This window comes from Hemitrygon akajei, chromosome 4, assembly GCF_048418815.1.
Source record: "Hemitrygon akajei chromosome 4, sHemAka1.3, whole genome shotgun sequence".
Taxonomy (NCBI): Eukaryota; Metazoa; Chordata; class Chondrichthyes; order Myliobatiformes; family Dasyatidae; genus Hemitrygon; species Hemitrygon akajei.
Window position 1 is genome coordinate 45,532,098 of NC_133127.1, and position 14,067 is coordinate 45,546,164.

The window sequence follows — 14,067 nt, forward strand, 5'->3', positions numbered from 1 at the left end:
TGTTGCCGTAAACAGTGTACTGCCTCCTTACATTTGATCTCCCGAAGTGCAGCACTTCTCAATTGGCCAGATAAAACTCCATCTGCTATTTCTCCAATATTTCTGTACATCTGCAACTGATCTATATCCTGCTATATGCTTTGCCAATCCTCTATGCTATCCACAAAACCACAAAAGACTATTTATATATGCACATCAGAAACAGAGGAACCAGTACTTGCAGTATACCACTAGTTACAGAGATCACCCAGAATAGGTCCCATCAACCATTACCCTCTATCTTCTACAGACAAGCCAAATCTGAATCCAAATGGCTAATTCACCATAGATCCCATGCATCTTAATTTTCTGGATGAGTCTCCCATGAGGGACTTTATCAAAAGCCTTACTAAAATACCGGGCTTTGCTTTTAGTCCAACATTCCTATCTCTCTTTGAATGACCACTGTTCCGATCCGTTGTCTTGCAAGCCTACTGGAAAATGCCAGAAAATGCAAGCTATTGTACGTAATAAATTCATCCTCTGGGATTTTTTCTTCTTCGGTTCACAGAAGCTCCATTAACTTGGCTTTTGAGATGAAGGGGTTATATCATGAGGAAAAACTGAGCAGATTGAGCCTGTACTCAGTGGAGTTTACAAGAATGAGAGGTGAACTTATTGAAATATAAAGATTATGTGCGGGCTTGAAGTGGTCAATGTAGAGGGAATGCTTCCTCTATCCGGAACGTGAATTCCTACCCACTCCCTTGGTTGAGGATGGCTTGCTTTCATTCCCATTCTGTGGGTGATAATACCAACCAGAATTGATGGATGGATGATTTGGGAGGCGGTCACCCCTTCTACAGTTCCAGCTGGGTTTTCCTTTGCTCTTGAGGTTCTCAGAGCTCCTGATGCTCTTCCGATTTGTTCAGGTGCAGGAGTTGCCACAAGTTGCCAGGGATGTCACATATTGTAAAGAAGTTTTGAGAACTTTCTTGAAGTCTTTACTTTCTCTACCCAGCAATTTCTTGCCATGACGGAGTTCACAACTCAGATTCAGGTTAGGAAGTCTGATATTAAGCATGCAAATGACGTGCCTGATCTGCCCTTGAGAATCAACTGATTGTAATTGGGGCCTTGATGCTGAGTATTTTGGTCTTGGATAGGGCACCATCCTATTTATTTGAATTTGAATTTATTTAAATCTTACATATGTCCCACAACGTGAGGGAGTAAAAATCTTTGCGTTATGATTCTGTCGCAATGTACAGACATATAAATTTGTAACTAATGGCTTGTAAAGAGAAGCTGTCCCATAGCCTGTTGGTCCTGGCTTTAATGCTGCAGTACCGTTTGCCAGATGGAAGCAGTTGAAACAGTTTATGGTTGGGGTGATTGGTGTCCCAGATGATCTTCCAGGCCTTCTTTACACACCTGCTGCTGTAAATGTCCTCAATGAAGGAAAGGTCACATCCACCGATGTACTGGGCTGTCCATACCACTCTCTACAATGCCCAGTGATCAATGTTGGTGCAGTTCCTGTACCAGGCGGAGATACAGCCAGTCAGGATGCACTCAAAGTTGCCCCTGTAGAAGGTCTTGAGGATTTGGGGCTCATGCCGAACTTCTTCAGTTGCCTGAGGTGGAAGAGACACTGTTGTGCTTTTTTTTTTGTCACAGCTGGTGTGTACAGTCCAGGTGAGATCTTCAGTGATGTGTATACTGAGGAACTTGAAACTGCTCACCCTCTCAAATGCAGTCCCATTGATATTGATCGGGGCGAGCCTGACTCTGCTCCTCCTGTAATCCATGATCAGCTCTTTTGTTTTTTGGATATTGAGGGAGAGGTTGTTAACTTGGCACCACTGTGTCGGGGTGTCAACTTCTCCTCTGTAAGCTGTCTCATCACCGCTAGAAGTAAGTCCCGTCAGTGGCTTTGGAACTCCGAGGCAGTGTTGGTATCTTTGCAGTACTTAAAGTTGTTTGCTGTACATTTTAGAAGCATACACAAAGGCAGGAGATCACTGCTGCCCAGTCGACCATGAGCTCTCTGCCAGATTTAAAATCCAGACATTCAGGCAGCCAAAAGTTGTGCTTCCATTCAGAACATACAATTAAAGTTGGAATGCTTTCTGTTTCCGGGGAACTGTACATCAGTGATAAAATAACTGGGAGACATGATTTCAGAATAAAGGATCATTTAATTAAGTTTAAGAGGAATTGCTTTTTTTCAGAGGCATTGAATCTTTGGCTTTCTCAATCAAGAATCAGAATCAGGTTTATTATCAGCGGCACATGTCATGAAATTTGTTAACTTAGCAGTAGCAGTTCAATGCAATACGTGATAATATAGATAGAATTAATAAATAATTCTCTCATTCAATTCCATTAAGTATATAAATGTATATTGAATAGATTAAAAATAGTGCAAAACAGAAATAATATATATTAAAAACATGAGCTCATGTTCATGGGTTCAATGTCCATTTAGGAATCGGATGGCGGGGGGGAAGAAGCTGTTCCTGAATCGCTGAGTGTGCGCCTTCAGGCTTCTGTACCTGTGAGGCACTGAATGTGTTAAGAATGAAATAGATCTATGGATCACAGGGAAAAGGCAGGAAAGAGGAATGGAGACTGAGATCAAATCAGTCTTAACCCTTATGAGGAGTAAAGAAGTCTCAAAGGATCTTATGTCTTTAAGGTCAAAGTGGAGTTGTCATGTGCACAAATACATTTATGCACAGGTATATGGATAACTTGATTGCAGCAGCATCAGACATGCAGCATTAGATGCACAACATTCGCAAGAAAAACATGCATTGTGCACACTTTTTACTGGAAAGAACACAACTGGAACAAAAAGAAAGAATATACAATGTAGTGGCATGGTGTTGCTATACTGAGGTGGTAAATAGGGTTATGCAGGTTAGTTCAAGAACTGAATGGTTGATGGTAGTAGCTGTTCTAGCTGTGGTAAGGCCATGTATTTCTTTGCCACCGCCATCTGTAAGGGATTTGTACGTTCTCCCCGTGACCATGACGTATTCTGGTTTCCTGTGATTAGGTTAGCATTAAAGTTTGTGGTTGCTGGGTGGCACGACTTGAAGGACTGGAAGGGTCTACCCTGCGTTGTATCTCAAGTGCATCCATTGTTATTCCATGCACCGGTCTCTCAGGTTGGCATTCCGCTGCAGTAAAATACTCAGGGAATCCTACACTATTTGACCTGCTGTCCTTCAGATAAGAGTTCAATTCAAGGCCAAGTGTGCTCATACAGGAGTAAGATCCCAGGTTGAAGATGGTGAAGACAGTGATTGCTGGAGTCTCAGCGTTGACTTTGATGTTAGTCACTAACCATGTTACGAAGTGCTCACTGTGCTCCCCAGTTTCCCACATTACATTGCAAAAGACTGTGTGGCATGTAATGTCAGGAATGTGAAAGAGCTGATGTAAGCAAAATTTAAGCATCTTTCTCCATGCTTGCTGTTTTACTGCTTTATTCTGCTCCTAGTTGTTTGAGGGCTAGTTCACTGGTTCCGATGTCCAGGAACTACTTAACATTGTCTCTCCCGTTCCATAATTAATCATAGTTATAGAGCACAAAATCATTAAATATACTTAAGGTGGAGATAAATACATATTTTTAAGATTGAAGAATTGAGGTTTATGGGAGACAATCACTAAGAAAGAGTTGAAGACTGGAACATACCGGCCATGGTTATATTGCATGGCGGAGCAGGGCTGAGGGGGCCAAATGGCCTGCTCCTATTTTCTTGTGAATCAGGCCGTTTACTCCTTGAATCTGCACCATTCACTCAACCCATTTTATTCTACATAATCCTGGTCGGTATTTCGGGAAATTGACGTTTCCAGTCCTGATGAAGGGTCTCAGCCGGAAATGTCGATTTTATTCCTTTCCATAGATGCTGCCTGACCTGCTGATTTCCTCCAGTGTTTTGCGTGTGATACTTTAGATAAAGGAAATGTGTTTAAGAAATAGGAGCCTCCTATGAAATATTTGACCTGCTGAGTTTACTGGTGTGATTGGTGGGGCGGTCATGCTGAAAGTGTGCATTCTGGAAAAGAAGAAAGCTTAGGCTGCATCACTTGAATTGCCAGCATTCCGTAGATGGAAAGACTCTTTAATTAGTAATTACTTCCTTTGTAAATCACTTATTGTTCCTGAAGAGTGTGTTCTGGTATCAATTTGCAGATGTATGTTCAGCACCAAAGCCACTTGATCTTCATCCTTCATTCTGCCCTCTCTTGAAAACATGCAATCATGTTACCAACAACACTGCTGTGGTTTTATTCCACACGATGCCTATTCGTTCTTGATGCATCAAAAGAAAATGCTTCCGTCATTGAAGACTGATTTGTCCATTGGAGGAGCTCCACCCCACCCTTGGTTTCCACAGAGTTATACAGCATGAAAACGAGCCTTTTGACCCAACTTGTCCACGCTGACTTTGGTCACATGTGCCCACATTTGACTCATACCCTGCAAACCTTTCTTATTCGTGTGTTTATCCAAATGTCTTTTAAATGCTGCTGTTGTACCAGGCTCAACTCCTTCTCCTGGTAGCCTGTTCAATATACACACCAACCTCTATGTAAAGAGTTTGCCCTTTGTGTTCCTTTTAAATCTTTCTCTCCTCTTGCCTTAAACCTGTGCTGGTTTTTGATTCCCTTTCCCTGGGTAAAAGACTGCTTCTCTGTTCTCCTCATGAGAATATTAAGAAATGGGGGCAGGAGTAGGCCAATCAGCCTGCTCCACCATTCAATAAAATCATGGCTGATGGGGCCATGGACTGTGCTCCACCAACCTTCCTTTTCTCCATAAACTCTTAATTCCTTTGCTTTGCAAAAATATTATGATTTCATACACATCTATAAAGTCACCCCTCAGTCTCCTACATTCCAAGTAATAAGGTCCTATCCTGCCCAATCTCTTCCTGTAACTCAGGCCCTCAAGTCCTGGCAATATTCTTGTAAATACATAACTCCACCAAGAATGTATTCACTACACAAATATATCAAGGCACAGTATAAATGCATTAAAGAGGCAGTGGTTTATTTGGTAGTCAGAGTACCCTAGAGTATATATTTTGTTGTCCTTTCAGCCTTCTTCTGCAGCTAGTATTATTCTTAGATTGTTCAAAAGCAAACACATCACCTGATTCTCCTGTCTGAGAGAATCACAGTAAGTGCACACACAGCAACAGTATGCTCATTCATATAGAAACACTGCAGCTCCAAGTAACACACACAAGATGCTGGAGGAACTCAGCAGGCCGGGCAGCATCTATAGAAAAGAGTAAACAGTTGATGTTTCGGGCCAAGACCCTTCATCAGGACTGATAAAGTAGACCCCAACTTCAAGTAAGCTCCTTATGTTGTCATGTTCCTCCCCATCTATTCCCATTTACTTCAGTTGCAGTGGTCTACACACTTGGGGTACAGTTCCCAGTGGCACTTTTCTAGTCAGCGGACCCAGAGTCCGTTCTCACTGTAGGCTCCCGTCCGGTTGCATCAACACAGCCCTAAAGTCGGGGTGAGATCGAAGTCTTGAGGTCAGATTATCTGGAGTTGGCAGCAGCAAAATCCCCAGAGCCACAGTAAACTCCATATATGAACACTAAAACAAAACAAGATAGAAAATGGTGGAAACACTTAGCAAGCAAAGCAGCATCTGTGAAAAGAGAGGCAGTTAGCTCTTCGTCTGTCCTGACGAAGGGTCTCGGTCCGAAACGTCGACAGCGCTTCTCCCTATAGATGCTGCCTGACCTGCTGTGTTCCACCAGCATTTTGTGTGTGTTGTTTGAATTTCCAGCATCTGCAGATTTCCTCGTGTTGGCAATTAGCTGTTTTGGCTTTGCGACCCTGTAGGGTTTCCCAGCCTGAAGTGCATGGACCCTTCCGTTAATGGTCGGGTCCATGGCATGAAACAGGTTGGGAACCCCTGCATCAGAATTATTCTGATGAATCTTCCCAAGAAGGAATTAGCTGTTTTTCTTTCCATAAATTCTGCTAGACCCGCTGAGTGTTTCTAGAATTGTCTATTTCTATTCCTTTTTAAAAAAAAATAGCTTGGCTTAAATTTGGATTGTTTCCCAGGTACACCCAGTATCCATTGCAAATCAGTCAGCTTCTACGCCTGTTTGTATGGATACATAAAATGGTACAGCTCAGAAACAGGCCATTCAACCCATCATATCCATGCTAACCTTTTACTCATGTACTCTGAATTGCCCACATTAGGACTTGTCCTCTTTGCCTTGCCTTTTAAATGTTTAAGTGTTTCTTAAATCTAGTAATTGTATCTGATTTTACCACCTCCTCTGGCAATACATCCCAGATATTAACTCTCTTTGTATTTATTGGCTTAACTTGACTTTATTTATTTCTTACATCCTTTGCATACATGAGGAGTAAAAAATCTACATCTCCGTCTAAATGAGCAATGTAATCATAGTAATTTATAATAAATAGAGCAGTCAATGTAACATAGAAATACACTCAAATCAGCATGAGTTAATCAATCTGATGGCCTGGTGGAAGAAGCTGTCCTGGAGCCTGTTGTTCCTGGCTTTTATGGTGCAGTACCATTTCCCGGATGGTAGCAGCTGGAATAGATTGTGATGGGGTGACTTGGGTCCCCAATGATCCTACGGGCCCTTTTTACACACCTGGCTTTGAATCATGGCAGGTTCACATCTACAGATGTACTGGACTGTCCGCACCACTCTCTGCAGAATCATGTGATTAAGAGAGGTACAGTTCCTTTCAAGATGGCACCGCGTACGACGGCCTTGCTGCGAGCTCCGTTCCAAATCTACAGTATATTACTAACTTATACAATTTTCTTAGCATTTTCTTAGCATTTTTGTGAATAGTCACATCACATACAGTAGACTGACCTTCTGAACATCCGAAAGACAGCATTTACCCGCTATGTGCCGCCTCTTCTACACTGGGAACACCTGCTTGTGTGGTCCATGGGAGACTCATCTCTTACACCGCCACTACCTCGGAAGCGGTGACGGAGGTGAGGGAGAAGGGCCGGCGTCTTGGTGAGGCTGAGATGACATGTAAATCGGCCACTGCTCCCTAGCATACTCCTGGCTTACGTTCAGTCCCTGGACAACAAGCTCTGCAAACTGAGAGCCAAAATCTCCTATCAGCAGGAAACAAAGGAATGAAACGTTTTGTGCTTCATGGAGACTTGGCTGACGGAGGAGATACTGGACGATGCTATTGAGCCCTCTGGGTTCTCCCTGTTCCGGGTGGACAGGTCAAAAAACCTCTGGGAAGAATAATGGAAGAGGGGTATGCTTTGTGGTCAACAATGCTTGGTGCAACCCCTAGAATGTGCATGCTGTCAGATCCTTTTGTTCCCCGGACCTGGAATACCTGATGCTGCTGTGCAGACCCTCCTGGCTGCCTGTGATGTTATCATCACTGCGGTGTACATTCCACCCCCAAGGTCCCCTTTAAATCTTCTGCTTCTCACCTTAAAACTATGGCCACTTGTTGATAATTGTAGCATGAGCAAAATTTCTATTCTATCTATGATCCTTTGCCATGGATAGTCCCAAGCCCAGCTGTGAAATGAGGAGGGTTAAGCAGGGAGCTGGCAACCCCATCCCATAAAGTTCCAGAGTTACAGAAACTCCAAAGACCTCATCCCTGGAAGAGGAAGGATCTTCATCTGGAAGACGTATGAAATAATGTGGAGAATGCAGAAGGCACGGGGCTGATCAACCTTTTGCCCAGTACCGAGGACTCTAGTGAGCTGCTGTTAGGGTAATAGGCTTAGAAGAAGACAATTCATCTGTGATTATCATAATTATACTTCTATCATCATACAACAGCCTCCTCAGCTGCAGAGAAAAGAAGCCCAGCCTGTGCCATCTCCTCCCGTAACAAAAAGCCTTCCAATCCGGGGAGCCATCTGGTGCTTCTCCTCTGTGATCTCTCCTGCACGATGATATCCTTCTTAAAAAGTGACAACTAGAAAGGCACTTCCTGCACAGTACTTCCAAGTGTGGTCTGACCAGTGTTTTGTAAAGTTTGACTATAATGTCCCACCTTCTATTTTCAATGTCCTGACCTATGAAGGCACCCTGACCACCTGTGTTGTCACTTCCAGGGAACTATGGACTTGACCCCCTAGTTCCCTGAATTCATCAAGATTCTTCAACACCATACCATTAACTGTATTTGTCCTACCCTTGCTTGACATCCCAAAATGCATCACCTCTTACTCGCCAGGGTTAAAGTCCATCTAAATGCTTGACCCAACTTTCCAACTAATCTGCATCCTTCTGTAGCCTGAAATAACCTTCCTCACTAACCACAACACCAATTTTTGTGTCATCCACGAGTTTACTAATCATCTCCTATATTCACACCCAAGTCATTAATGTACTGTATGTCACAAACAAGTCGGGCCCCACCAGTGATCCCTGTTGTCTGCCAGGCTCCGATTTCCAATCACCACCCTCTGCCTCATTTTCCTTCCCCAATTAAAAACACCCCACAACCTCATTCCTCTCTGTCACCCATCCACCAATATCTCATTCACATTAACACGGTAATATCCTTTAAACTTGCATAATAAGCAGGAAGACGAGAATAACTAAGAAGCAACCTGGTTTTGTCAGCAATGACTGTGTCCGCGCAGTTGACAATGAGGTGTGCTATGTATACTCTGACAGCTTGATTTATTTATATAAAGTAAAAGGTAAAATATTTTTTCCACCTCTCCTCTTGGTCTGATTTTATTTTGTAAGCTATGATGCAGCAAGAAATGTGACAAGAGCCAGAAGCTCAGCCAGTGTGGCCAAGAAATGAGCATCTTCTATTAGCAAAGAAAGGAACCTGTAAAATGATGGGAATGCGCAGTGGGTCAGGCAGCATCTGTGGAGGGAGAAACTTGGAACATGTATTTCACAGAACTAGATTTTCGTTGTACCCTTTCGTCTGATGAAAAGTTGCTGATGTGAGACATTAGCTCTTTGATCTTCTTAGCACAGGCGGTATGTCACATGAATATTTCCTGCATTTTGCTTTTTTTTTTGGAGGCAGGCTTTCAGCTTCTGCAGCCTTTTGCTTTTCAACGAAAAAGTGAGACTTGGGTTGTCCCTGAAATATTCCAGGCACTTGTCAGTCCTGGATGCACATTTTTACTGCTGTAATGTAGGAAGCGCAGTGGCCAGTATGTGAACACCAAGCTCTCAACCAGCATTGTGATAAAGACCAGATAATCTGCTTAAACCTTGTCACTTAATGGATAAACATTGTTATTTAAGGAATAACTGTTGGGCAGGAGTTTTGAGGAATGTCATTAGTTTTTTGTTTCTAAATAGTTCCTGAGGATAATATCCAAATTCACATCCTCTGACAGTGAGGGACTTCTATGTTATTTTAGCATATCAGTGTACAGAGATTTGTGGTATAGTTTCTGGGTGAGGCTTGAACCTACAACCTTTCGATTCTGAACTGGGGCAAGGTGACCTCTTACCTCTGAATCACTGTGATCAGTTTATCTTTACTTTCTGCCTCTGTCTCTCTGTTTCTCATTTTCCTGATGCTCCACTGATCTAATTTGCATTTTCTTGTTATTACAGCACCCATGTGTCACCAATCAACAACAATTCATCAGCCGGGGAGTAAGTGGATGACATTTTTTTTTAATTATAGAATTGGTGCAGCCAACAAAATTGAGCTTGGAAGTGGGTATAGGTGCCATAGGCAGATGATCTGCTATTAGATTAATTGATGAGCTCTTTCAAATGGCTGGCATAGCCACAATGGGCTGAATGGTCTATTTCCCAACCCTAAGGATCTTTGACAAAGTTTCCTAATACATTCTTCTCTGACCTTCCCAAATGTGAGCCGATTCACCCGTCTCGACCCTCATTTTCAGTGGCGTTGAATTACTTGAGCAAAGAGCCAGCACTGAAACAATGGGCTGAATGTCTTTCACTTAGCTTCTACCAGAGAGACACTATATTCCCCCACATCCCCACCCCACTTCACTGAGTCTCTACCAAATCAGCTATCAAATCGGCATCACTTTTCCACAACCCCGCACCCACCACCCACCTCTTCTGCTGCCATTCAGTGGCTAAGTAAATGAGAAACGTTCATGAATGAAACAGCTATACTGTATTCGAAAGGTTCCCAGACTGGGAGTTTCATTGAACCATGTGTACTGGAAAGTTTCCAGTTTGCTGCTGTACTGGGTCAAAATTGAAACCATCCCAGAATGTCAAATGCAACAAACTAGGGTCAGTTCAATGATGTCAGCAGTAGGCACACTGTCTTGGGTAGGAAATATCGTGACTCCTCCTCCTAAAAGCTTAGGGAGAGTCTAGGTCACCTGAAGCCTGTTTGTGAACTGAAGGCTCAATGGTGCCTGGTAATGTGCACTGTCATCAAACTCTGCATATCTATGTAATGCGTGACCAGACTCATGAACTCAGTCAGTCCACTTTCTGAGAGGGCATCGTTAATGGTTCGTGCTTTTAGATTATCAGGCACGCATTCTTTGCTGACAAGAGGCTATCTCTTGACTGCAGATTAACTCTTAGGAGGCTAAACTACATGGTAGGGAGAGGTGTGTAAGTAAAACAGAAAGAAGCAAGGAGGTCATGGGAACTTCAGTGGCCTGGAGAGAGAAAGAGCAGCTGCCCCATTGTGCCCACTCATCTGACCCTCAACCCCTTCCCCCCCCATCCGCTGTGGCTCTATAACTGGAACCTGGAAGCAAAGTTGGGACAGATGTCAGGTCAAAGATCAAAGAACTTCTGCCATTGTCACTGGAAGAGAAATTGCTTCATTACTGCCATGGTGTCAGCCCTCCTGTCTAATGTCTTGACTCTGGGTTGTTCTGTCTCCTTTAGTACCAATTGCATCAGGTGTTGTCTTAACTTTTGGAAATTAACTTATTCGGTCTTTGCTGTATGTTCACACAGAAGGGAGTTACTAATAACAATTAAACCCTTTGGATATTTGGTTGTGTTTGTGTGTGTATGTGTACATTTGTACTTCTGAACATGTGAGAGTGTGTATGGTTCTATGCTTTTAGAGTATGTGTGCAAATGAATTCATTTGTAAATGAATACACATGCTTTTCTATCATGTGTAAGTTAGTGTACGAATAAGTTAGTGTACTTGCATGAACATGTTGCATGTGTGTATGTGCAACATAGACTTAAAGTGAATGTTTAAAGTGTAATTGCCTGGGTTAGTGTTTTTTTAAAATGGCTCATACAGACTTGTGCATAAAAGGTATATTTTTGGGTGATGAAAGGTGGAAATTGGGAAATGTAAGGTGATTGAAATCATGATTAGGATTTTGAGAGGATATTTAGACGGCAACTCAGCGGCTGTGTGTGTACCTGCAGCTTTATGGAGAGGACCATCCGGTCAGCAGTGGAACAACACCTCTTTGACAGTCATGGCAGTGGAGGTCAAAGCTCGGAGGAATCAGAATCAGGGACATCATTATTGAGTGCAGTGGGCTGCGCGAGACAGAGGAGGAGACATCTGAAGGAACAGGATGAACCCTGGAGAAGCAGAGAAACGTATGGCTACTCTAGTTCCTATCAATGTATTTGACGGAGTTTTTTATCAGAACATTTGAAATAAATCATGATTGACTCCTTAATGTAGATACTCTTACTGCATTATGTATAAAACTGTTTTATATTATATACATGTGTATGTAATATGTGTATTTGTTATCCACGTGTGGTGTCAACATAGACCATAGAAAACATAATTCATTGAACAGGGCTGATTTGATGCTGGCTGTTCTCCATGTGCTTAGAGCGAAACTGACATTATGAACTGATACTCTCCAGAGTGTCAGTTTAATTTTCAGTAATTATTAAATGTAGGGCATAGCAACTCCCCCAAAAACCCATCCCAATTTCCCCTTTCTCTCTCTTCCACCCTCTCCTTAAGCTCTATACAGATTGACTCTGGATATCTGCTGCATAATCTCCCTTTCTTCTCCACTGGAAGGAAAGACCAACACTCCATTAGTTGTTTTTCAGACTGTGCTGTAGGTTGGCTGATGTATATCTGAACCCCTGCTCCTTCATAGCCCTCCAGTATTTGACCATTAAATAAATTGTCCCTCTCTGATCCAAAAGTGCATGATCTCACACTTCCTGACATTGAACCCCATCTGCCCCAGTTTTGTCCACTCAATGCATCAATCATTGGCCACTTCGTAACTTTACTGCTCCTGTCTATACAGTTGTATCTCCTGTCTTAGTAATTATGCTTCAAAGGATTAGAAGATGTTTGGGATATAGAAGTGGATGCTCTGGGATTGTCCTTGGGAATTTCTGGGCGACAGAGTTTAAGGTGATTGGAGGAAAGTATAGGTGAGATGTCAGAGGGAAATTCTTTCCACAAAGAGTGGTGTGTATGTGTGTGGAAAGGCCTGCTGGGGTGGTGATAGAGGCAGACACATTAAGGGCATTTAAGAAACTCCTAGATAGATATATGACGATAGAAAAATGGAAGGTTACATAGGAGGGAGGATTAAATTGAGTAGGTTAAAAGGTCAGTACATGGCGATGATTTTACGGCACAACATCGCGGGCTGCAGGGCTTGTACTGGTCAGGAATGTTCTACGTTCTAAAGTGACAGCAGCCTATAAGGGGAGGTTTAGATGCTGGTCATTATTATGGGAAATAAAATTGTCATTTGAACTGACACTGGAGACATGATGGGCAGAGAAGCAGCAGCCCCGTCAGCAGATGTTCCAAACCCCCTCTAACTGCTCTGTTTCATGAGATGCCTTTGTAGTTGGCTCAGACTTGCTGTGCTCCACAGGGATGACATCAACAAAGAGAATATTCCCTCAGCATTCAGCGGTAATGAGGAGAACCGATCGGGGCTTGGGGAACCTCCGCAGCAAGGCGATAAAAAGCTAAAGGAAACTAACGGCAGCTACATCGATGAAGGCATGAAGCCAAAGAGGCAGAAGTCAAGTTGCAAACTCTCTGAGCTCAACAAAAATCAGGATTCTCCAATGGTACGTTTTGCATTTTCCTGACCCCACCTTCTCGCTCAGTAGCGTATTCTGAAATTTCTTGGAGGGGCTACAATGTTCCTAATGTCCTGCTTTTATTATGTAGAAGAGGGCCATTCAGCCCATTATGTGTATGCTGGCTCTAAGTATTTTTGCCTATTTTATTCCCTCATTTATTTTCCTGTAACCTATTCACCCCCAAATTCTCCTGCTATACACCAACTGGGGTCCATTAATTTACTACCCAGCATGTCTTTGGGATATGGAGGGAAACCAGAGCATCAGGGGGAATCCATGTTGACTTGTAGGTCAGCACAACGGTGGGATGTACTGTTCTATGTTCTAACTCAAGGAGAGCAGAATTGTGACCTCTGAGGCCTGATTTAAGCATAAATGTGAAATGCATATTGTACTGCCTTTCCAAAGTTCAGTTTGTCTGACGCTAACCCCATCCAGGCAGCCTAGTGAGCAACTTTCAGCCAAAGTGTAATTTTGTTTCCTAGTATAGTGCAGTGTGCTGGGCGGGTAGGAGAAGATGAAGCCTTTGAAACATAATCCTTTCTGAAGGTTCTGATGAAACATTAATGCCCTCCGTGGCACAAGAGTAGATTGTCGGTTCTGTAAGTGCTTCCTCATGTTTAATACAAGTGTTAGTTCACTGTGGAGGAGAATATTCACAGCAAAGATATATGGTAATTAACCCAGTCCCTTCTCTACGCAGATCACTAACATTTTGCTCCCTACCACCAACACTCATTTAGCCATCACTTTCTTCAACTTCTCCTGCAGATTTCTGTAAAGCAGATGAATAAATAGTTATCTTTCACCCTGTGACAATGCCTGAATCATAAACTTTTGCAGAGTCTGCTTGTGGAGCTGTCATTAGACTCTACTTAATTTTAGACTTAATTTGATGTGATGCTTCACAACATCAACTCCCGCTGGCGGAGCTGTGCACAGAACACAGTATGGGCCACAATGTTGTGCTGAGCTATATAAACATACTCCACCGTCACACTAATCCTTCCCT

The 14,067-nt window shown here is 42.9% G+C and overlaps 1 protein-coding gene across 5 annotated transcripts in view; it reads left to right on the forward strand.

The window, feature by feature from the left end:
- Window positions 1-14,067, forward strand: part of fam13a (family with sequence similarity 13 member A) — a 277,630-nt gene that overhangs the window by 212,703 nt on the left and 50,860 nt on the right. For all 5 annotated transcript variants that reach the window (XM_073042473.1, XM_073042470.1, XM_073042472.1 and 2 more), the window contains 3 exons: window positions 9,612-9,653; window positions 11,394-11,573; window positions 12,839-13,040. In XM_073042473.1, coding sequence (XP_072898574.1) covers window positions 9,612-9,653; window positions 11,394-11,573; window positions 12,839-13,040 — 424 coding nt within the window. The remainder of the gene's footprint in view (window positions 1-9,611; window positions 9,654-11,393; window positions 11,574-12,838; window positions 13,041-14,067) is intronic.